This window comes from Dipodomys merriami, unplaced genomic scaffold (assembly GCF_024711535.1).
Source record: "Dipodomys merriami isolate MVZ:Mamm:240054 unplaced genomic scaffold, mDipMer1.0.p SCAF_297, whole genome shotgun sequence".
NCBI classification, from domain to species: Eukaryota; Metazoa; Chordata; class Mammalia; order Rodentia; family Heteromyidae; genus Dipodomys; species Dipodomys merriami.
In genome coordinates, this window is record NW_027204459.1 from 70564 (window position 1) to 95728 (window position 25165).

Sequence of the window (25165 nt, forward strand, 5' to 3'; positions counted from 1 at the left end):
TAAAAAGAGATTGCCAGAGTCCTGCAACTCCAGAGATACCATTCAGATAAACTGAGTTTCTGGATTGGAGAAGGAAGCCGGAGGAACTCCAGGTGAGGGAGGGCAAGTTCTACCTTGTTTGGAGGCCCTGCCCTCTGCCCTCCTTGCTGCCTACTCCGTGGTACCCATTCAAACTGGAAAAGCTTGCCCTACCAGCCGGGTTGGCTCAAGCCTCACCTCCTGTGCCTCCTCCGGAAGGCCTAGCGTTATGGAGTGCAGCCTGCCCGGGGCTCTTTTGTCTCCTCTTCTGCTGGACAGTATGCTAATAACAGGGGCCAGACCCCCGGTCCTGTGGGGTTTAAAGCCTCCTGAAGCACTTTCCTTTAGTGTGAACATGGCTTCCAATCAGCCTTCCGTTGACTTTTTATTTTGAGATAAACTCCTTTTTAAAATGACAGTCTACAAGGTATAATTAACATGGAATAAAATTCACACCTTTACATTGTAATCCAGTGGTTTCTAGTAGAGTCACAGAGATGTGTAGTCATTGACACTATCTAATTTTAGCACATTTTCTTCAGAAAGAAACCTGGGACCATATCCAGTAGCAGCTCCTCTTAATGTCTTCCTTTCTTAAGCCCAGTTATACTTAAGTACAGTTATACTTTCTGTACTGATTTGCCTACTCTGGGCACTTCATGTGAGTAGAACCATGTGGTATAAGGTCTTTTACATCTTGTATCTTTCACTTAGAATAGTTTATATGGTAAAATTTCTTCTTTGGTATAACATGGATCAGTGCTTCATTCCCTTGCATGGCTGAATAATATCTGGATATAAACATAGACACACATATGAGTTTTTTGTGTGGACCCCTGAACTCATTCCCTTGGTTATATACCTAGGAGGGAAATAGTTGGGTCGTCTGATAACTCTGACTAGCATTTTAAAGAAACTGCCAAAGTACCAAGATATTGTACCATTTTACATTCCTGCGAACATGTATGAAAGTGAAGATTACTCCACATTCTTACCAACATTTTCTTACCATTTTTAGTAGCCATCCTAGTCCATGTGAAATGACAATTTTGTGAGTCAGTTTTCTATCACTGTAACAAAATATAACTTGTAAAGAAAAAGGTGTATCTTGTCTTGTGGTCCCAGATGTTCCATGGAGGACCATACTCTGGTCAGCACCACATCATGGAGCATGGAGCCAAGCAGACCGCTCACCTGATAAGCCAGAAGACAAAAAAGGTCCCACTTGAGGGACCTCCGAACTCCCATTAGGTCCTACCTCCTGAAGGTCCACAGTACATCGCTTTAGCCCTGCCCTGGGACCACGCCTTCAACATATAGGCATCCAACTATAGCAGGATTGAGACGCACTTGATCTGCATTTTCCTCATCAGGATGCTGAGCATCTGTCCATGTGTTTATTGGCCACCTGTATGTCTCCTTTGAAGAAATGCCTATTCAAGTTTTTTGCCTATTTTTAATGGGTAGCTTGTTCTTATATTATTGCCTTTAAGGGTTCTTTATGTATTCTTGGTGTGCGTCCCTTATCAGATACCTGATTTGCAACTACTTTCTCTCACCTTAAGGAGAATCTTCTCACTATCTTGATGCTATCCTTTGAAGTGTACTAAGTTTTAAGTTTTAATGAAGTCTAATATATGGGTGGTTTTTTGTTTGTTTGTTTGTTTGCCAGTCCTAGGGCTTGAACTCGGGCCTGGTCCCTGTCCCTGAGCCTCTCTGTGCTCTAGGCTAGTGCTCTACCACTTGAGCCACAGCACCACTTCCAGCTTTTTTTGTTTATGTGGTACTGAGAATTGAACCCAGGGCTTCATGCATGCTAGGCAAGCACTCTACCATTGAGCCACATTCCCAGCCCATGGGGTTTTTTTTGTTATGTTTTAGAGATCATATCTAAATAATAATTACCTAACCTAAATATGGAAATTGATTTCTATGTATTCTTCTAAGAATTTTTTTAACTTTACCTCTCACATTTAATCTCTGATCTAAATTAACTTTTGCATGTGGTATGAAATTAAGTGTGCAACTCATTATATTGTACATGCATATTACTTGTCCCAACACAGTTCATTGAAAATATTTTTTCTTCCCCCTACTTCATGGTCTTGACATTCTTATCAAACATCACCTGATCATAAATTAAGAGGTTGGGGCTGGGGGTTTAGCCGAGCAGAAGGGCACCCTCCCGGCACGCGCAAGGCCCTGGGTTCAGTCCTCAGCCCTGGAAAAAAAAATTAATTAATTAAGAGGTTTTGTTTGTTGTCTTATTTTGTGCCAGTGCTGGGTACAAATCAAGAACTCAGAGTTTAGACTCTGTCCCTGAGCTTTTTTGCTCAAAGTAGCACTCTATGACTTGAGCCACAGCTCCACTCCTGGCTTTGGGGAGGTTAACTTTAGAAAAGGAATCTCACAGACTTGACTACCTGGACTGCTTCAAACTATGATTCTCAGATCTCAGCCTCCAGAGTAAGTAAGATTGCAGACAGGAACCACCAGGCCCGGCAAGAGGCTTTGTCTTGTTTTTCCATTTGTTTGGTGGTTTGTTTGTGGTACTGGAGTTTAAACTCAGGGCTTAGAGCTTGAGCCATATCCCCACCCTTTTTAATAACTTCTCCACATTTTGCCCACAGAAGGATCTTGAACCATGACCCTTCTCCCTATCTCTCCCGCATAGCGGGGGTTCTAGGGATGGACCACCGTGACCCAGTTCTTTCGTTGTGGAGGCAGGCTCCCCACTAACTGCTTGTCAGGACACTTGGTTTTGTTTTGTTGTTGTTTTTTTTTGCCGGTCCTGGGGCCTGAACTCTGGGCCTGGGCACTGTCCCTCAGCTCTGCAGCTCAAGGCTAGCGCTCTACCACTGGAACCACGGCACCACTTCCGGCTTTTTCTGTGTATGTGGTGCTGAGGAATCGAACCCAGGGCCTCATGCTTGCAAGGCATGCACTCTACCGCTGAGCCACCTTCCCAGCCCAGGACACCTGGTTTTGTCTGGCTTTGTTTTACTTTTTATTGTAAAGGTGATGTACAGAGGGTTGCAGTTACATGAGTCAGGTGTTGATACATTTCTTTTTGAGCAGGGTCACCCCTCCCTCATTTTCTCCCAGTTCAAGGCAGACTTTGAGCCACAACTCTCCCAGTACCCACCTCCCAAATAACTGGAATTATCAATGTGAGCCTCTGCTGCCACATTCTGGAGCTGTTATCTTAGTTTCACTTGAACATTGTTCATTGCTACTATATAGAAATAAAATTTGTTTTGTGTATGGATATTGTATCCTACAACCATTACATTCTGAGCTCTTTTCCATGTATTAGGATGTATTGTCCACCAATAAAAATGTTGTAACTTCTTCCTTCCTACTCTGATTCTCTTATTTTCTTGCTTAATTGTTCTCAGTAGAGCCTTCGGACAATGTGAAGGAGAAGATGTGAAAGTAAATGTTCATATTTTGTTCCAGATCTCAAGGGAAAATTAGTCATTTTTACCCATTAAATACGTTATTTGCTATGCATTTTAGTTGAAGCCCTCTGTTAGGATAAGGATATTTTCTTCTATTCCTAGTTAGTTTGCTGCGTGGTTGGGCTTTGTTTTGTCATAAAAGGTTGTTGTACCTATTTGGATCTTTTTGCGTCTATTGTGATGATCACATAGCTTTTGTCTTTTTGATATTGTATACCACACTGACAGATTTTTCAGATGTTCAACGTGTTCCTATATCTCTTTGGTTGTAGATATGTTTTGCTGGTATTTTTCTTTGAGAATTTTTGTGACTCTCCACAATGGATATTCATCTGTACTTAGATTTTTCTGTGATATTAGTATCAAGGTAAAACTGGCCTTGTTATTTTTGAAGTTTGTAAAGGATTGATACTAATTTTGTAAACATTTGGTAGAGGACACCAGGGAGGCTATCAGGGCCTGGACTCTTCTTTGTGGGATTTTTTTTTTTTTATTTCTAATTTTATCTCCTTATTTGTTTTAATCAGTTGTGGTCGTTTGTGTCTTTCTGGGCATTCATCCATGTCATTTAGGTCATATTCAGGTATTAATAGTATTCTCAAATGATCTTTTAAAAAAAAATGTATCTTATAATGGTTTTAGACCTGGGAGCTAGTTGCTCATACCTGAAATCCTAATCTCTCAGGAGGCTGAATCTGACTTTTCTGTCCTGGACAGAAAAAGTGACAAGACTCTTACCTGCAGTTAGCCAGGGGGGAAACAAAGCCAGAGGTGGAGATGTGTCCCAAGTGGCACAGAACCAGACAAGCAAAAAAGCCAAGTAAGAGTGCAAGACTCTGAGTTCAATCCCCAGTAATGGTAAAGACAAAACAAAACAAAAAATGTTTATAGAAAAATTGAAAAGATAATACAGAGACTTCCCATATACACTACATTCATTTTCTGTTACTGGTATCTAATGTTAATATGGGATACCTTGTAATTAATCTACCAAGACTGACACATTTTTAACTGAGGCCAATACTTTATTGGTACTTATTTTTTTACTTAATGTCCTTTTTAACCTAAATGTTTGAAGCTCTCATCCAGGAAATCACACTGCATTTAGTTGTTATATCTCTTTATGATCTTTTTGGCTTTGATTATTTCTCAAATTCTTATTTTTTGATTGCCTTACTAGTGTTAAATAGTACTGGTCAGATATTTTTGTAGAATGTCCCTCATTTGGTATTTGTCTGTTGTGTTTTCTATGATTGGATTGGGATTGTGGATTTGAATGAGGCCACAATAGTAATGAGCCATTTATATCACATCAGATCAAGTGTAAAAATTATCAACATGATTTATCACTGTTGATCTTGATCTTTTGGCTAAGAATATTTTCCAGGTGTCTCCGTTATAAAGTTATTTTTTCTTACCCTTTCAACTTCTGGGCACAAACTTACAATGTGCAGCCTACACTCAAGAGAATCATGTTTTCCCTCCTGAGAGTGGCTTACTGACATAATTTACTTAATCTTATTCATGGGATATGTCTACTCTACTACATTTATTTATTCAGCCTTTTTTTTTTTTTTTTGGTCGGTCGGGGCTTGAACTCTGGGCTTGGGCGCTGTCCCTCAGCTCTTCAGCTCAAGGCGATCACTCTACCACTTGAGCTACAGCGCCACTTCCGGTTTTCTGGTGGTTTTATTGGAGATAGGAGTCTCACGGTCTCTCCTGCCTGGGCTGGCTTTGAACCGGGATCCTCAGATCTCAGCCTCCTGAGTAGCTAGGATTACAGGTGTGAGCCACCAGTGCCCGGCTCAGCCATTTATTTTTATCAGTGTATACTCACGGAAATGTATTTTATGCTTTCTATTATTATTCAATACTATTTTATTTTGTTACTCAAATTGCTCCTGTGTGATTTTACATTTGGTTCCTGTTTCTTCTTTTTTTTTTTGGGTCCGGTCGTGAGGCCTGAACTCTGGGCTTGGGCACTGTCCCTCAGCTCTTCAGCTCAAGGCTAGCGCTCTACCACTTGAGCCACAGCACCACTTCTGCCTTTTTGCTTTTTGCTTATGTGGTGCTGAGGAATCAAACCCAAGGCCTCTGGCTTGCAAGGCAAGCGCTCTACCACTGAGCCACCTTCCCAGCCCTGGTTCCTGTTTCTATCCAACGTTCTCCCAAGTTTCTGGGTTTGGTTTTGCTTTTACTACTTCTTCACTTTCTGATCATATAAATTGGCCCAGAATCAATTTCTGTATTTTCTGTGCTATATGCTAGAGTTATACATTGTCTTCAAAGTCCTGGACACTGTTACTGGCTCACTTAAAATCACTAGTTCCCAAACATGAATGGTAATGTCCCTCTTTCATTCTGAATTTTAATAATTGGGATTGTTTATCTTTTTTTTTCACAACCAATCTGTTAAAATATTTGTCAGTTTTGTTGACTTCTTTTCAAAGATACAACTTAAAAAAAATTTCTTCACTTTTTATTCTTATTACTTTTGTGTGTGTGTGTGTGCCTCAGGCTTGAACTCCGGGCTTGGGCTCTGTCCCTGAGCTTCTGTTGCTTAAGGCCAGCACTCTACCACCTAAGCCACAGCTCTACTTCTGGCTTTTTGTTAGTTTACTAGAGATAAGAGTCTTATGAAGCCGGGCACCAGTAGCTCACACCTGTAATCCTGGCTACTGAGGAGACTGAGGTCTGAGGATTGCCGTTCAAAGCCAGCCCAGGCAGGAACATCTGTGAGACTCTTATCTCCAATAAACCACTCAGAAAAATAGAAATGGCACTGTGGCTCAAGTGGTAGAGCGCTAGCCTTGAGCTGAAGAGCTGAGGGACAGCACCCAGGCCCAGAGTTCAAGGCCCATGACCGACCAAAAAAAAAAAGTCTCATGAGCTTTCCTGCCTGGGCTGGCTTTGAACCACCATCTTCAGATCTCAGCTTTCTAAGATCAGATCAGCTCACAGGTGTGAGCCACCAGAGCCCAGCTTGAGCAAGGTGTTTTACAGTCTTTTGGGTCCACATGTGGTATTGTTCACACTGTATTTTTTTTGTCTTCTGCTTGGGTCTGTTCATTATTCCACACGGGATATTAAAATCTCCATTTACTATTTGTCTACTTCTTCAAGTTTGTCAGTTTTTGCTTCATTGTTTGGGACTTCATTGTTAGGTACATATATACTTATAGTTATTATGTCTTCTGAAAGATTAATCCTTTTATTTTTATAAAGTATCTCTAGCAACAATTTTTATACTAAAGTCTGTTTTGCATACTATTTGCAGGGTATATTTCATCCTCTTTCTTTCAATCTGTTTGTGTCTAGAGCACATCTCCTAAACACTTTCTATTGCTGGAACATGGCTATTGTTTTCTTTATGTATGTTGTGTTTAGTCCATTTTGCCTGTTTCTTTCTTAGGACTGAAATATTAAACTATTACATAAGTAGTTATTAATAAGGTAAGGCTATGCCTGTCATTTAATTTTTATGTATTTATTTTATTTTTGTTCCTGTCTTCCTCCATTGCAGCTTCTTTTATATAAAATAGATGTTTTTGTTGGCCACCAGTGGCTCACGCCTGTCATCCTAGCTACTCAGGAGGCTGAGATCTGAGGATTGAGGCTCAAAGCCAGCCTAGGCAGGAAAGTCTGTGAGACTCTTATCTCCAATTAATCACCAGAAAACTGGAAGTGGCACTGTGGCTCAAGTGGTAGAGTGCTCGACTTGAGCTGAAGAGGCCAGGGACAGCGCCCAGGCCCAGAGTTCAAGCCCCACGACCGACAATAAAAAAAAGATTTTTATGTACCACTCTTTTTTGTTATTTCTTTTACACTATTTTTTTCTAAAGTATTTTCTTGAAGCCAGCTCTAGGCTGGCTTCAAACTACAGTCCTCAGAGCTCAGCCTCCTGAGTAGCTAGGATTACTGGTGTGAGCCATCACAGCCAGCTTCTTGCCTCATTTTTGAAAGGCACTTTTACCATCCAGCTTGAAGTAGGTCATCCCATAGCAGTTGGGTCTCCATGGTTTCCCACAAGGCAGTTGTTTATCTTTGCAATTGTCCCTTCGTCAGGAAAGTGAACTCGGTGATCGAGTACATGCCTTAGCTAACTTGAGAGATGAGTTGGGAGAGGGCGATATTGATCAAGATGGATTGTACTCATAAATGGATGTTGAGTCAACACTTTCATACAACTACTTAAAGAAAACAAAAAATTATAGAACAAGAAAGAATAGACTAGATGCTTAACATAGATGAGTCCCCAGGTTTAATTCCTAGAATGTGCTTATGTGTGCTCTCTCTCTCTCTCTCTCTCTCTCTCTCTCTCTCTCTCTCTCTCTCTCTCTCCCCCTCTCCCTTCCCCGCCCTCCCCATATACACACAGATTCCTTTATTTTTTGGTGTTTTGATTATAATGTGAATAGGCATGAACCTTCTTAAAATTATCCTCCTTGCAGTTTGTTGAACTTTTTGGATACATAGGCTAAAGTTTTCAGTCAGATTTGGGGAGTTTGGGCTACAGTTTCTTCGGATATCCTTTCTGCCATTTTCTTCCTCTCCTGGGATTCCATGAGTGCTTGGTGATCAACCACAGATCTCTAAGATTGTGTTGATTTTTCTTTATTTTTTCTGTGTGCTTCTAAAGTTGGGTAATCTCAATTTATATATTCTCAAGAGTGCTGATTTTCTTTTTGTTGTTGTTGTTGTTGTTTTGGGGGGGTTGTCAGTTGTGGGCCTGTACTCTGGGCCTGGGCACTGTCCCTCAGCTCTTCAGCTCAAGGTTAGCCCTCTACCACTTGAGCCACAGCGCCACTTCCGGCTTTTTCTGCTTATGTGGTGCTGAAGAATCGAACCCAGGGCCTCATGCAGGCAAGGCAAGCACTCTACCACTGAGCCACCTTCCCAGACGTCAAGAGTGCTGATTTTCTTATCCCATCTCCAAAATTAGTTGTTGAATGCCTGTAGTGAATTTTTCAAGTTAGTTATTGTAACTTTCAAATCTAGAATTTGTTTGGTTCTTATGATCTTTACCTCCTTTTAAAAAGAAATTGGTTACTTTGGCTAAATACCTAATGGAAGTAATTTAAAAGAGAAGAAAGAATTATATTGCTTATGGTATTAGTTTGTGGTTCTTGGACAGAGTACCATGGCAGAAGAAGCCGGTGGAGGAAGAGGTTATATTCATCTCATGCTTACAGGAAGCAGGTGGGGGACTGACCAGGGGCCGGGTGTGACTTCAGAGGCACACCGCCAGGGACCGTCTTCCTCCATCCAGGCCCCGCCTTTAGTTTCCAGAGCCTCCCTGATTGCACTGCCAGATGAAGACTAAGCTCTCAACATACCAGCCTGTGGAGGGCACTTCATAGTCAAGCCGTAGCAATTGATACTCTCTCTTGGCAAGACCATTCTTAGACATTCCTTTAGTTTTTGAAAATGGTTTCTTCCATTCTTTCAAGTTAATTTAATAGTTAATCTTACATTTTATCTAGCAAGTGCAACAGCTAGGCCGCCTTATTAATACTTTTCCTTGACTGTGGCATGGGACACTTTTTCCCCTGATAATCTCATGATTTTGCTCAAAACTAAGTGTTTTAAATAATAAACTGTGTTAACTGGAAATCAAGCCCTCCTTCTCTTTGTTGCTACTGCTGTTGGATTATTAAATGTTGTTAAATGACTTTACTGAACTAGTTCTATAGAGTCTGTAGTCTCTGTCCTGTGTGACCTCAGGTCACTGCTCACTCACTTTTTTCTTTTATTTTTTGGGTCTGGTTGTGGGGCCTGAACTCTGGGCCTAGGCGCTGTCCCTCAGCTCTTCAGCTCGAGGCTAGCGCTCTACCACTTGAGCCACAGCGCCACTTCCGGCTTTTTTCTTATGTGGTGCTGAGGAATCGAACCCAGAGCCTCATACATAGAAGACAAGCGCTCTACCACTGAGCCATCCCAGCCCCAGGTCACTGCTAAATGAGCTGAATGTTTAGGTTGTGACTGGACAATGATTTCTTAAATGTTCTGAACCTCTGAGTCTCCTAGCCTTTGCTGAGGTACTGTATATGTTGGAGCATATCTCGAATATCACTGTGTTAGTCTCCTCTCCTCTCTCTCCTCTCCTCTCCTCTCCTCTCCTCTCCTCTCCTCTCCTCTCCTCTCCTCTCCTCTCCTCTCTCCTCTCCTTTCCTTGTCTTCTTTCTTTCTTTCTTTCTTTCTTTCTTTCTTTCTTTCTTTCTTTCCTTCTTTCTTTCTCTTTCTCTCTTTCTTTCTTTCTTTCTCTTTCTCTCTTTCTTCTTTCTCTCTTTCTCTCTCTACCTCCTTCCCTCCCTCTCTCTCTTTTTCTTTTTTCTTTTTTTGTTGTGGGGCTTGAACTCTGGGCCTGGGCGCTGTCCCTGTGCTTTTCTATTCAAGGCAAGCACTCTACCACTTGAGCCACAGCACCACTTCGCTTTTCTGGTGGTTAATTGGAGATAAGAGTCTCATGGGCTTTCCAGTCTGGGCTGGCTTTGAACCTCAATCCTCAGATCTCAGCCTCCTGAGTAGCTAGGATTGATTACAGGTGTGAGCCAAAAGCGCCTGGCTTCCTTCCTTCCTTCCTTCCTTCCTTCCTTCCTTCCTTCCTTCCTTCCTTCCTTCCTTCCTGCCTTCCTGCCTTCCTTCCTTCCTTCCTTCCTTTCTTCCTGCCTTCTCTTTCCTTCCCTCTTTTCCCCTCTCTCCCTCTCTCCCTCCCTCCCCCCCACCTCTCTCTCTCTCTCTTTCTTTCTTTCTTGTCCTGGGGCTTGAACTTGAACTCAGGTGTTGTCCCTGATCCCCTTTGTGCTCAAGACTAGCACTCTAGGGGCTGGGAAGGTGGCTCAGTGGTAGAGTGCTTGCCTTGCATGCATGAGGCCCTAGGTATGATTCCTCAACACCACATAAACAAAAGTCAGAAGTAGTGGTGTGGCTCAAGTGGTAGAGTGCTAGCCTTGAGCTGAAGAGCTGAGGGACAGCGCCCAGGCCCAGAGTTCAGGCCCCACAACTGACTAAAAAAACAAAAGGAAAGAAGACAAGACTAGCACTCTTACCACTTGAGCCATAGTGCCACTTCCAGCTTTTTCTCAGTAGTTTATTGAAGATAAGAGTCTCAGACTTGGGCTGGGAAGGTGGCTCAGTGGTAGAGCGCTTGCCTTGCATGCATGAGGCCCTGGGTTCGATTCCTCAGCACCACATAAGCAAATAGAAAAAAGCCGGAAGTGGTGCTGTGGCTCAAGTGGTAGAGCGCTAGCCTTGAGCTGAAGAGCTGAGGAGCTGAGGGACAGCGCCCAGGCCCAGAGTTCAGGCCCCACGACCAGCCCCCCCCCCAAAAAAAAAAGAGTCTCAGACTTTTCTGCTTGGACTGGCTTCAAACCATGGTCCTCAGATCTGAGCCTCCTGAGTAGCTAAGATTACAGGTGTGAGCTCTTGTGACAATCCACCTGGAAAGATGAAGACCTCCTGGACCCATGTGTGCACCAAAGCCTACAAGTCTGTGACTGTCTAGGTCTACAGGGATGTATAACAACTCTTCAGGGTCTCCTTAAACATCTCATTTCCCAGTAATTTTCTTTTTTTCATTTTTTGCTTTTTACATACCACATAAAATTAACATATTACCCAAATTAAGTGTATAAGTCAGTAGTGTTAACTATATCCATATTAGTGTTCAACCACCACCCATCTTCAGAGCTTTTTATGACTAGCAAAACTGAGACTGCCCCCACTAACAATGAACCCCATTCTTTTGCCAATCTCTGGCAACTAGCATTCTAATTTGTGATTTGACACCACCACCAGACATTGAAATTTAGAGTTTTCTTTTTACTGAGTTTTCTGTGCCGTTATTCTTGTAAGACTTTTGCTCTGTTATTTTGTTCTAACAATTTATAGTTGATACCTATCATTTTCTCTGCAATAAAATGCTTATAGAAGTTGGATGTTGAAGAGATTTTCATATGGTTGTACTTACTAAAATTATTTCCCAAACAATTGTCTAATGGCATAAAGTTTTAGTTTGCTGGGTGAAATTAATTCTAAAGACTAAGTACATTAATATGCAGCTACGATCCTAGCACTTGAGAGGCTGAGGCAAGAAAATCACTTATGTTCAAGATTGCAAGATGGGCCTGGGAAATACCAAGAGACTTTCTTAAAAAACGCAGAGGGGAGGGCTGGCCTAGATACACTGTAATTAACACTCCTCAACTATTTACTTAAAAATGGCTAGGATGGTAAATTAGAAATTACACTAAAAAGTCTAAATGGATTGTTTTATTAATCAATTTATAATAGAAGAACAGATGAAAAATTTATAATTACACTTTAAAAATTGTTTATTCCACAGAAAGTCTTTATTGCTAAATGACTAGAGCAGCATCAGTTCAGCAGCTATTTTTCATTGTGTGGATGTCAACGCCAGCGTAGACTTTGCTTAAATAAACAAACCAAATGCTCACAGAGTAATCCTGTGAGGGCAGATGAAGGGAGGGTTTCTGTATGTGCATGTCCTGGTGAGCAGGTGGGCAAAAGTAAATACTTATGGAGTTGTTTGTCACCAAAATTAGTTAGACAATCTATTCAATGACAGTTTAAGTAAAACAACTTAATTTTGTTGAAGAAAAATAATTGGAAATCACTTGACTTGCAAGATTGATTTCCTGATCATTAAAGCCATGTACTGTTCAAATTTCACTGAAGTAAGCAAAAAGGGCTTTGCCCAGAAGTGTGTATCAGTGAGTTGTGCTTACTGGTTCCTTCATTTGGAAACCCCTTGTTTAATATGATGCTATGTGGAAAGTAAAATACGATTGTTTACAATAAACTTCTTGTTGCTGTTTTGAGGAGCTGCAAATTGATTGAGCTTAAGGCTTCTGTTGGCTAGATAGGTGCTCTACAGCTGAGCCAGTCCTCCAGCCCAATAAAATGCATTTATCATAGTACATTTCATACTTTTTGTGAAAATTGTGGAGCTCATTAGATATGAAGAGGCCTACCTACTGCATGCACAGCTACAAAGCAAACTTGTTTTGTCTCAGGAAAGGACAAATGAGGAAGATTTACCCTGTAAAGGTACAATTTTGAGGGAAAACAGTTAAAATACTGAGAAGTAAGTTGTGGTGCATCGTGGGTGGCTGCCAAGTGCAGCTGAGGTAGAAATGTGCTAGAACGGGTGTGTGAGGTGTGCCCGTTAGTGAGTATGCTTCCTTCCGGGGACATCCAGTAGGAACTATACACATCGGAGTCAGAGCTGCACTTCAGATTTCATTACACATGGTTTCATTCATTTTTATTCTTTGCAAAAACAAGAGTGTGTGCTGATGCAGAAGTTGGTGGTAATAGAAGTGGTTCTGTAGCTCAAGTGGTAGAGCGCTCGCCTTGAGCTGAAGAGCTGAGGGACAGCGCCCAAGCCCAGAGTTCAAGCCCCACAACCAACCAAAAAAAAAAAACAGAAGTTGGAAGTAAGAAATGGGAAAGATGGCAGTTGCCCATTCATGAAAGAAATGTTTTGTGATTTGATTGGATAGCTGATACGACCTAAGATTACATTGTAGGCTTTATTCCCTTGTATCTGGAAGCTGTGTGGTCCCTTTGTCTGAAGGACCCTGCATGGTCTATACCCTTGCCTGAAGACCAGATCTGTCCGTATTCAGTATTTGAGTATCCAGTATGGAGAGGTGATGCGCTGGTCTGTGGGTGGTGGGTGCTGCGGTTCTGAGGGTTTGCTTTGCACCTCTAGTAAGCAGACCTCTAGTAAGCTCTTCCTTCTGATACTTCCAGGGCATAACACGTTCAGAGCTATGAATACTTCTTCTTCTGCAACTACTTCTTTCCCTACTGAGTAGGTAGAGGAGACTGCCTTTGTTTTATTTTATTATAGTGGCTTTAAGTAGTTGCACGAAGGAGTTGCTGTGTAACTGAGCATCTTGACCAATGTTACGCCTTCAGCTCTCCACACTTCCCTCCTAGCCCACGCCTCCCCTCACTTTTCTCAGTTTTGTAGGGCATACATTGAATTCTTTTTTTTTGGGGGGGGTCCAGTCGTGGGGCCTGAACTCTGGGCCTGGGCGCTGTCCCTCAGCTCTTCAGCTCAAGGCTAGCGCTCTACCACTTGAGCCACAGCACCACTTCCGGCTTTTTTCTTTTTGCTTATGTGGTGCTGAGGAATCGAACCCAGGGCCTCATGCATGCAAGGCAAGCGCTCTACCACTGAGCCACCTTCCCAGCCCCTACATTGAATTCGTGACTGCGTTCTTCCCCCGTTCCTCCTCACTCATCCATCCCTCTCCCCTCGACCCCACCCCACCCCTTATTAAGTAGCCATTGAAGGTAGTTCTCCCCAAACTAGCGTTGTGAGTTGTCCCATTGCCGGGTGCCTGCGGGATCCCGTACAGATGGGCGAGAGGCAGCCGAGGAGGAGGCGGCGGCGGTGGGAGCTGCTTAGGCATGCCGCAGCCTTCACATGTGATCCTCAACAGCTGGTGGCTTATCCCTTAACCCAGTGGCTTTCTGTGTGGTCTCTGGCCACTAACATCAGTTTCTGGGCAACTTACTAAGAACTGAAAGTCTGGGGCCACACCCCAAACTCTGCGAGCCTTGCGGGTGATTTGATGCAGCTCCCAATAGTTAGAGATGGTTTTGTCTGTTATATAATGACTAGTTTTATGTAATATTTGACACCTAATTCTTGTACATTTGGAACCCGTTTAATTAGTTTTCAGTTATACTGAAGACTGTCTGGAGCCAAGACTCAGGTCTTGCGTATTTCAAGAGATGACCCATGGGAGCTGTTCTAAGGTCCTCTTGGTGGCTGTTAAGCTCTGAAAAGTTGAGTTGGGACCAGGGTATGCAAGAAAAGAGATTTGCCCCTGGGCATTTCTCAGTTGAGACCATTGAATTACAATCCAGAAAAGAGCGTTTGAGAGAATGGCTCTTTTTTTCCTTTTTTTTCCTTTTTTTGTCCGTTGTAGGTCTTGAACTCTGGGCCTGGCCGCTGTCCCTCAGCTCTTCAGCTCAAGGCTAGCGCTCTACCACTTGAGCCTCAGCCACTTCGGCTTTTTCTGCTTATGTGGTGCTGAGGAATCAAACCCAGGGCCTCATGCATGCAAGGCAAGCACTGTACCACTGAGCCACCTTCCAGCTCGAGAGACTGGCTCTTTTTGCCAGTACCAAAATCCACCATATTTTCTCCTTTGATGTGGGAAGCAAGCTTTATATCTTGGTCCTCCATGTTTCCAGATTTCCTTCCACTTCTGATCCTTTTGAAGTATGAACATTAGATCCTGTTAAAAAAAATTATAAAGTGGTGCTGTGACTCAAAGTGGTAGAGCTCTAGCCTTGAGCAAAAGAACTCAGGGACAGCGCCCGGGCTCTGAGTTCAAGCCCCAAGACTGACAAAAAAAAATCAATTCAGGGTGTTTCTTATTTGCCCTTATTAAAACATACAGAAGGATACTTTCTGTCCGATTTGAGTTTTCTGAGCCCTGCTACAAGGCTATTCGGACCTTCCTCAGTGGACTGAGGAATTGCTCATGTGGACTGGGGTCCACATGGACCCCAGTTCTTCCACATCTGGAGAGAGAGAGAGACAGAGACAGAGACAGAGAGAGTGTGTGTGCATGCTGTTTCTGGGGCTTGAGCTAAGGGCTTGGTCAGGGTCTCTTAACGTTTTCACTCGGGTTGCAATCTAACTCTTGAGCCACAGCTCCACTTCTGTCTTTTTGGTTAATTAGAAATAGGAGTCTCATAGACTTTCCTGCCTAGGCTGGCTTCAAATAAGGAGCCTCAGATCTTGGCCTCCTCTAGTTTTACTGGTATGACCCATCGGTCATCCATTGTAGCACATCTGGATTTATAATAGGCCGTGGCACTGCTTTTCCAACAAGCTGAGCCCACAGGGCTGCTCGGCCTTCACTTAGGGCCTTGCCCATGTGGACAAAGAGCCATCCCTGGCCAGTGGAGTCAAGGCATCTGCTCCTTGATCAGGACCTGTCCATTTCTCAATGCCCCGCTTCCTGCCTAATAATTTATTGTTTGCTCCCTGTAGTTATAAGAGCACAACATACCGAGGCCTCTGTCTCCAGCGCCTCGTAGAGACTTGGTAACAATTGGTTTATTCTGTGAACAAACTGCACTTTTACCTGGCTGACTCCTTCTGATTTTATACATGTTCCCATGTCTTGCTTTGCAGTTTGGGGCTGAATTCCGAAGGTTCTCCTTAGACCGCCATAAGCCTGGGAAGTTTGAAGATTTCTACCAGCTGGTTGTGCACACCCATCACATCTCCAACACTGAAGTGACGCTCGGCTACGCAGATGTGCATGGGGATCTGCTGCCTATCAACAACGATGACAATTTCTGCAAAGCGGTCTCGAGTGCGAATCCTCTGCTCAGAGTCTTCATCCAGAAACGAGGTACTGAGCTGAGCTACCCTGCATGTTTAACAGTCATTTAAGAAAAAAATACAGTTTCTAATTTTGTGTGGCATTATGGGACAAGCTTTTGATTTTTGGCCTGTAGTAGATCTGTGTGTGTATACACATACATGCGTGTATGCGTGCTGATGCTAGGGCTTGAACAATGTCCCTTAGATTTTTCTCTTAAGGCTGGTGATCTACCACTTGAGCCATACCTCTATATCCAGGTTTTTGATGGTTAACTGGAGATAAGAGTTTCATGGACTTTTCTGCCCAGGCTGGATTCAAACCAGGATCCTTAGATCTCAGCTTCCTGAATAGCTAGGATCATATGCATTAGGCACCAGAGACTGACTACATTTGTTTTTGTTTTTTGGTACTAGTCCTTGGGCTTAAACTTAGGGCCTGGGCACTATCCTTATGCTTTTTTTGTTCAATGGTAGCAGCTACCACTTGAACCATGGCTCTACTTCTGGCTTTTTGCTGATTAATTGGAGATAAGAGTCTCATGGACTTTCCTAATGTTCTGTAAATGAATCACGATCCTCAGGTCTCAACCAACTGAGTAGCTAAGATTACAGGCATGAGCCACCAGAGCCTGGCCTAGGTAGATTTTTTAAATTCATATTTTGGTAAACATTATATTTTATTTATTTATTTACTTACTTATTTATTTTTGTCAGTTGTGGGGCTTGAACTCTGGACCTGAGCACTGTCCCTCAGTTCTTCAGCTCAAGGCTAGCGCTCTATCACTTGAGCCCACAGCACCACTTCTGGTTTTCTGGTGATTTATTGGAGATAAGAGTTTCATGGCTTTTCCTGCCAGGGCTGGCTCTAAACTGCGACCCTCAGATCTCAGCCTTCTGAGTAGCTAGGTTACAGGCGTGAGCCACCAGCACCTGGCTTACATTTTTTAATAAGTTCAAGATTAGTTAAACTGCATTTCTACCTTAAATCGTGTTGACTTCTGCCTTTTAAATATGGAGTAAAGAGTACTGAGGAAGTGGCCCTGTTGCTCAAAGTGGTAGAGCGCTAGCCTTGATTGAAAGAGTTCAGCAATAGCGCCCAGGCCCTGAGTTCAAGCCCCACGACCAACAACAAAAACAACAACAAAAAGTACTGATACTTCTAGTATTTTAACCAGGAGCAAGGGAATTCAGTAATGAAGAAGACCATCACACATCAGTAGCCTAAGAATGAAACTTGTGGTCTCTAGTCTATATTTTCCACATCTCTTGGGATGGGGGGTGGGGAATGTGAGTTTTAGATTATATCTTTAGTAAATGTTTAGCTGTGAAGGCCTAGTTCTGCTAGAGGCTATCACGCTATAATTTCATGTGAAAGTGAATGACTAACTTAGGCTGGAGGCTGGAGTGGCTGGAGCTGGTGTGGGGCTTGTGGTAGGACTCATGCTGCTCACGTCTCAGAAGTGCTTGTCTCAAAAGTTAGGAGAACCTTGTTATTTTAAACAAAAATAATATAAAATAAGATGAAGATCGAGCTATAGTGAGGCTTGAAATTCAGAAATGACATTTTTGTAATTGATTTGGTCATGATGATTCCTCCCTCTTGTGGCAGACCTGCACGCACAGTGCAGCCGACTTGGAAAGGTGCGGCTTCCTGGGGAGAACCTACTGTGTGCACAGAGTTTCTCAGGGTGGAGAAACCAGAGGGGACTCTTGCAGAATCACTACAACACGTTGTAGTGTGTTTCCTCTTCTTTGGGTGGGTCTTGGAAGGGCTTTGTAGGGGAATCTGCTCAGAGGCCAGAGAAAGCAGTAGTAGTGTTCTAAGTGAGAGGACCCGAGAACCGAGGTGGGGAGCTGGCTGCTGGGGTTGCATATATAGCCCTTGCCCTCTGTGCCCTCTTTAGTGCCCTTGTTTACAAAATGCACATGCCAGGCTACTACCCACCGTGAGGAGAAATGCTGAGTAGTGTGCCAGCTTACAGTCTGTGCCCTGTGGTGAGTGTCTGTTCTTCTTGTGGCGATGGCAAGCAGCAGGAGACTCCTGACCTTCCGTCAGGCAGGTTCTCTGCTCTGCAGCTGCATGCTGGCCCAGCTTGTGTGTGCTGGTGGTGCTGAGAAGCCCGCACAGCCGGTCCTTCCCAGCAGCTGGGTGGCTGAGGGCTCAGCACTCCTGCGGTCTCTGCAGCTCCGCACATCCCCCAGTGTCCCTGTCCTCTGTTCTCTGACTGCTGCCCACTGCGGTAGCCATCGGCTGGCTCCGGCCCTGTGGAACTGCCTGCCACGTCACTGTGGACTCACCACCTTCCCAGGGAGTCTGGCCTCTGTCTTCTCTAATTAGCTCACAGTTCCCTCTGCCCCATTCTGCATCCTCAGTTCTCAGTGCCTCTCAGGCAGCTTGCTGTCTGTCTCCACCGGACTCTGAGGACCATAGGCCTTGCTCCTGGCTGTGCAGCAGCGGCTCCAGAGCAGAGCTCTGCAAAGTGAAGAAGCGAACGCTCTAAGCAGACAGCCTGTGCACCCATGGCCTAGGAAGCAGTAGAGTTGGGGCTTGACGTCCCAGACTGTGCCTGGGGGAGGCACAGTCTGTCACCGTGAAGCTACTGAAGCTAAAGGAAGACAGGGACCTGTGTGTGGAAGGTAGAACGCGTCAGTCTCCCCTGCGGCTCAGCTGACGTGGCCTCTGTTAGCTCGCAGGCTGACACCTGCGCCCTGTCTGTATTATACGTATGTTTCCTTCTAGGGCTCCACGGTCCCTTCTGTAAGACGCAAGGGCAGCACTTGCCTCCTAAACGTTTGTATGTTCCGTCTCCTTGAATCCTTGGCTAGGCGCCTTGCCCTGTCACTGGGGACCTCCGGGCCTCCTCACCCTCCTCATGGAGTTCTGGCCAGAATCTGTGTCCACGAGGAGAGTTAGGGCACCCGTACACCTATGGACACTGAGACACACTTACCTGTCACGGTGAAGACCCAATGTCTCCTGTTAGTGGGGTCTCCAGGGCCCACCCCAGTCCACAGCCTGTCCACAGCGTCTGGTCTCCGAAGCCCACACTGGTGTTGTCACCTGCTTCACGCACTGTGTCCAGAGTAGCGTTCCACAGTGACGTCGACTTTAATGAAAACTGTACTGCTAGCACAGGAGAAAAAGTCAGCATTCTTTATACATTCTGAAATAAATCCAAGCTACATGTAGAAAACTTAATCTGCCACTCAGTCATCTCTTCTCCCAAATGACACAAGAACAAGACAGTGAAATGACAGAAAAGTATACTGAAAAGAGCCCCAAAGATAAGGACACAAAGGACTTCTTAATTTGTCCTATTGTTTTTAGATGACTCATTCTTGACCTCATATATGGTCTATACATGTGCACATCTGAGGAAAGCTGGAAGGAGGGCACTGAATCAAGAGAACACGGACGAAAAAATACAGCAGAGGGGCCCATCAGCTGCCTAGACATGGGTGAAAGTGAACGAAGCAACTCAAAGGCAGTGATGGAAGGGGGGGTTGAGACAGGAAGAGGGAACAGCTGATGATCCTCAGCGAAAGGAAAGAAATTTCTGTATCACCCGATTTTTTAAAAAATAGTTTTATTGGGGCTGGGAAGGTGGCTCAGTGGTAGAGCGCTTGCCTTGCATGCCTGAGGCCCTGGGTTTGATTCCTCAGCACCACATAAGCAAAAAGCCGGAAGTGGGGCTGTGGCTCAAGTGGTAGAGCGCTCGCCTTGAGCTGAAGAGCTGAGGGACAGCGCCCAGGCCCAGAGTTCAGGCCCCACGACCGGACCCCCCCCAAAAATAGTTTTATTGTTAAAGGTCATAGAGTTCATAAGCAATGTAGATTAAGATAATGATGACTATCATTGTGAAGATTAAAAGGTATTTGTGACTTTAAAATTTAAATAATTTACCTAGCTACTCAGGAGGCTGAGATCTGAGGATCATGGTTCAAAGCCAGGGCGGGCAGGAAAGTCCATTAGACTCTTATTTCCAATTAACCACCAGAAAACCAGAAATGGCGCTGTGGCTTAAGTGGTAGAGCACTCACCTTGAGCTGAAGAGCGCAGGGACAGTGCCCAGGCCCAGAGTTCAAGTCCCATGACCGAGGGGGAAAAAAAATTTAAAAATGACAGGCCAGTATTCTTTGCAAGGATAGATGTAAACCCACCAACAGAATCCATGCTGTGTAGATAATGTGTGTCCATGTGAAGACTGGACGTGAGTGTGCACAGCAGCACTGCTCACTAACACAACCCCAGATACCCACTAGCTGATGAGTGGCTAACAGAACACACATCTTCATACAAGGGCATGTCCCCTGGCCATAAGGAATGAAGTGCTGACACATGCCACGGTGTGAAGCTGACCTTAGAAACACTATGCTAGACACCCAAGGCCCTCATTATTCAAAGGTCCTATATTTGCAACTTGTCTATTTGCTGAATTTTACTTGTAACCCCAAATCAGCACTCACCATAATTTTGGGGTCATTTGAGGACATGGATGGAATACTAGAAAATCAGAGTCACCCGATGTGCGCCTTCTTAGCTGAGGTAGAACACAATGAGGCTCTGTTTTCTTCTTAGCTCCTGTGATAAGCCAACATCATTGTTACAGTTTGTTCAGTGCCGTTGTTTGCACAAGTTTTTTTGTGTGTCTGGTTGATGATTTTGCTGTTTCAAGTTGCCCCAAGCAAAGGGATGAAGTCTGTCTGGTACCCTCAGCACAGGAGATATGCCTCATGATGTAGAGGTGGTGCGAGAGAAGCGTTGTTAAGACATGCAGACCATGAGTTCAACATTTATGACTCAACAGTGCTTAGCAACTAAGGTGTCTTTAGAAAACAAGATGACGTATCAACTAGTTGTTGAAAATGTTATGGCCAGAATCTCACAATCACCTGACCCTGTCTTTCCCCATGAGCCATGACTCTATATTCACTAGATCAGTGTTTGCAGTGTTTGCTGTGTGTGAAAAGTAGACTAGGCAAATCTTAAGGACAAAACTTTAATTCACAGCTGCCAGAATGAGGAAAGGGAGAGATAGAAGTTTGGAATTTCTTTGGGAAATGGTAGAAATGTTCTAGAACCAGAGATCTTTCCTTTTTTGGGGGTGGGGGGGGCGCGGGAGACTGGTCATGGGCCTGAACTCTGGGCCTGGCTGCTGTCCCTCAGCTCTTCAGCCCAAGGCTAGCGCTCTACCATTTGAGCCACAGCGCCACTTGCGGCTTTTTTCTTTTTGCTTATGTGGTGCTGAGGAATTGAACCCAGGGCCTCATGCATGCAAGGCAAGTGCTCTACCACTGAGCCACCTTCCCAGCCCCCCAGAGATCTTTCTAAGTATGAACTTGTGTACTTGAATGAGAAAACTATATCCCAGTAAAGTTGTTCAAGAGAAGAGCAAGGCACTAGGATGGGCTGTTGCAGCAGGCTTAGAGCACTTTCCTAGTCTAAAGCCACGCCCTTAGAGCAGGTTCTAAGCCTGTCTTCAGATTTTATTTCCAGAATTTAGCCATATTTAACATGTGTGAATACTTTGACTTTAAAATGTTTTCTTAAACAAATCATCTCTTGGGGCTGGGAAGGTGGCTCAGTGGTAGAGTGCTTGCCTTGCATGCATGAGGCCCTGAGTTCGATTCCTTAGGACCACATAAGCAGAAAAAACCAGAAGTGGTGATGCAGCTCAAGTGGTAGAGCGCTAGCCTTGAGCTGAAGAGCTGAAGGACAGCGCCCAGGCCCCAAGTTCAGGGTCCACAACCAACAAAAAGAAAGAAAGAAAGAAAAATCATCTCTTCCCCTGGTAGTAAAGAATTTCCTGTATCCTCTGCTAGGCCCCAGTTATGAGACGTGACCGTGTGAGTTGTGCCCAGGTGTGAGCTGTATCTAGGTGTGAGTCGTATCCAGGTGTGAGCCTGTATCCTGTGTGTGCAAGGCTTATGCAGGTGAGAGCCATAGCTAGGTATGCGTGCTGCCCTGAATGTGTGCTGTGCCCATCCTCAGCAGAAATGAAGCTAGCAGAATTGAATGGATTTTCTGTACATTGTATTTTATCATGAGTAGAGATCACAGATATTTTTCTATCACAAGAGACTTTTATGGGTGTTTTGTATGAATTATCCCCTGTGAAATATTATTTTTAAATAATGACATGATGCGTAAACAAGAAAGACAGCACCTGTAGCGTTGTATCAGACCTTAGCACTCTGGTAGCTATGGTCAAAATAATTTAGTTCCAATACAATGCCCTGTATTTTATTCTGTGTTCTGAGAGTGTGTTCCCAAGTTCCATCACTACAGGGCAAAAGGAGACAGTATTTGGGGCCCAGACAAAAGGCTAGAAGTGACCTGGCTTTATTCTCCTGGGACAAAAATGTCCTTGCCTGGTCAAGAGACATTTTCTTAAGGACTGTGTGGCCTTTGTGTCCTCTGGGAGAGAGGGTGGGACCAAGAGCCCGGCCTTTGGCTTCACTCCCACAGGCTTCTTTCCTCTGTGTTTGAGGCTTCTTCTGTCATCTTTCCAGGCAGTTGTTAAAATCTCTGGGCCTTTCCCTCCAGTAGATAGCAGCTGCCATTCTACCTTTCATGTTAATGCATTGCCTGTGTAGAAAAGAAGAGCAGTAGCCCTAGGGTGAAGTAGTCCTGATGGAGTCTGGAATGGCATTCGCCTGTCTGAGTTGCAGGACTGGTGAGTGGTAGGGAACACCTCTCTGATAATTATCCCTAAAATCATTTGTTCCCTGTGTTTTATTTCTTTACCTCTCCTCCAGTATCCCAAAGGTTCAAGAACATTTGTGAAGTTGACCCAGCTAGAGAGCACAAGACTAAAACCAGAAAAGGATGTTCAGTGTCTCTTCCTAATTTTAGCTGAATAAACAGGAAATGAAAGCACTAACATCAAATGTATTAAATAAAATTCCTTCAACCCCTAGTGGAAGTAGGTCCTGCCTATCTCCAGACCTCACCCAGGATGACAAACCTGGGGCAGACTCTTGAAGTAAACAGGTTTGTTGTACCCATGCAACCGTGCTGTGTGTTGTTCTGGGCATTCAGGCTCTTGTTTCTCTAGACTGAAGAGACCAACATCTGTAAATGCTAATGAGGGCTATCAGAAGCTGTGTGATCTCACTTAAGCAGGCTGCTATGAAAAGTAGTAAGTGATGTTCTTCAGAGTAAAATGTGTAGGAGGGTTGACACTGGTCACAGGCCTTGGCGGGTGACGGATTTGCCCACTGTGTTTTTCACAGAGTCTTATGTGGCTGGTCTTAGGTCGGGGGCTCACTCACTCCTTAGCAGGAATTTAACTGTCAACACTCCCATTTTACCCTTTCCTCAGAGGCAGTGTCATTTCAAGGTATGGTTGCTGAACGCCGTGTTTGTGTCTCTGTGCTTACAGAGATGGGTGAGGTCAGGCTCTCACCGTCTGGCGCAGGGGCTCCTCACAAAACATGACATTCTGCACTGCCTCTGATTCCTGGAAGCCTTTATGTTTAGAAGCTTTCTATATTCCTCCTCCTCCTCCTCCTCCTCCTCCCCCTCCTCCTCCTCCTCCTCTTCTTCCTTAGTGTGTGTGTGTGTGTGTGTGTGTGTGTGTGTGTGTGTGTGTGTGCAGGAAGCCACATGCCTGGAGGGCTTTTGTGGAGTGGGCGCAGGGAGAATGTGCTGATGCAGCTGTGAGATGCCATGCAGCCAGAGGCACCCACCACCCAGAGGAACGCAGCCGCCGGGGAGCCCACGTGGGCCGCTCCTCGGGCGTCTGCCTGGCTGCTGCCTATTCCCTTCCAGTGGTGTTCATGGGGGAAACACGCCTGGTGGCTACATTCCCTAGCAGCCCCAGCAGGGTGTCTGTGCGGAAACGGTGAGTGTGCACACTCACTGAACTATGTTTTCCCTAGTCGTTTACTCTCACATGTTCAATGCATCATTTTTGTTTTGTTGTGTTGTGTGTTTTTGTTGGTGGTGGTGGTGGTCATGAGGCTTGATCTCTGGGCCTGGGCGCTGTCCCTCAGCTCTTCAGCTCAAGGCGAGCGCTCTACTACTTGAGCACAGCACCACTTCTGGTTTTCTGGTGGTTTATTGGAGATAAGAGTCTCACGGCCTTTCCTGCCCGGGCTGGCTTTGAACCGTGATCCTCAGATCTCAGCCTCCTGAGGAGCTAGGGTGACAGGCGTGAGCCACCCGCACCCGTCACCCGGTGCACCATGTGTTTATAACTTGTGGTATAAACATTTCCTATCACCAAACACTTCTTACAACTACTTGTTTTGGAGTGTTGTTGCTGGTAGTGTGTTTGTGAAAAGGAAGTCTAATCCCTTACCCTGAGGTGACACAGCATTGATACAGCTGTTCCAGCCCCTGACAGTGCTTGCAGTTGGATGTAGTGTCACACAAACAGATGGCTGTTGTATTCATGCCATGGAGAGTGCTTTGAGCTGGTTTTATATTTTTGTGTGTCTTTCCATAGATGTGTATAGATGAGCATCACTCTGTCATGATGGACATGTCAGTTGTGTGAATCCAACAGAGTATCACCAGTCCTTATTGATTAAGTTATGTTGAACATGTTTATGTAGTTCTCAGGTTGTCTGTCTGTAGGGTAAATTAGTAGAGATGGTCTTGCCAGGTCAGGTTGCACATCTGAGTGGAGATGACTTCCAGTGTTCCTCTCAACAGAGCCTCAGGGTGTCATTCAAATTGAAATAAAGTGTGTCTTTGAAGACAGACACTATTTGATGTACCAACTCATAGTCTTTGAATTTGTCTCTTGGATATGATCATGAAAGCACGCCCTCCTGCCAGCTGAGGCTGGCTACCAGGCCATTACGTTGTGAGTTGCTGGTCATTCTGACTGTGGACCACGACAATGCTGGGAGAGAGCTAGGCAGATGCCGGCCCTGCCGCAGCATGCTGTAGGGGTGGACAGTGTCTGAGAAGCACGTCCAGCCCTGTTTAAGGGGCTTACAATGCCAAAGGCTGCCCAGGGCCCCCAGCTGGGCTGAGCTGACCTCCTGCCTGGCCCTCTTCAGCTCAGGGGAGCCCTTGGACCACTTCTCCATCAAAGTGAAGGCTGGCCACTGAGCCACCACATTGCCCACAGAACCCCCCTTCCTCCATTCCTCCACTCCATCCGTGCCACTCCCAACCCTGACTCTTCAGCAGGCATCAGCTCCCAGAGTTCTCTGTCACCATCCTGGCTTCCGGATTCCTCAAACCTCATTTCCTGTGCCTGGTTGGGTATTTCCAACCCCAAGGGTTGGGCTCACCTCAGCCCTGGGGACCAGGGGCCCAGGATGAAGGGTGTAGCTCGACTTTGCG

General features: G+C 44.8%; 1 protein-coding gene across 1 annotated transcript in view; it reads left to right on the forward strand.

The window, feature by feature from the left end:
• Positions 1-25165, forward strand: part of Pard6g (par-6 family cell polarity regulator gamma) — a 76549-nt gene that overhangs the window by 18630 nt on the left and 32754 nt on the right. The window contains exon 2 of the mRNA XM_070038790.1: positions 15667-15889. Coding sequence (XP_069894891.1) covers positions 15667-15889 — 223 coding nt within the window. The remainder of the gene's footprint in view (positions 1-15666; positions 15890-25165) is intronic.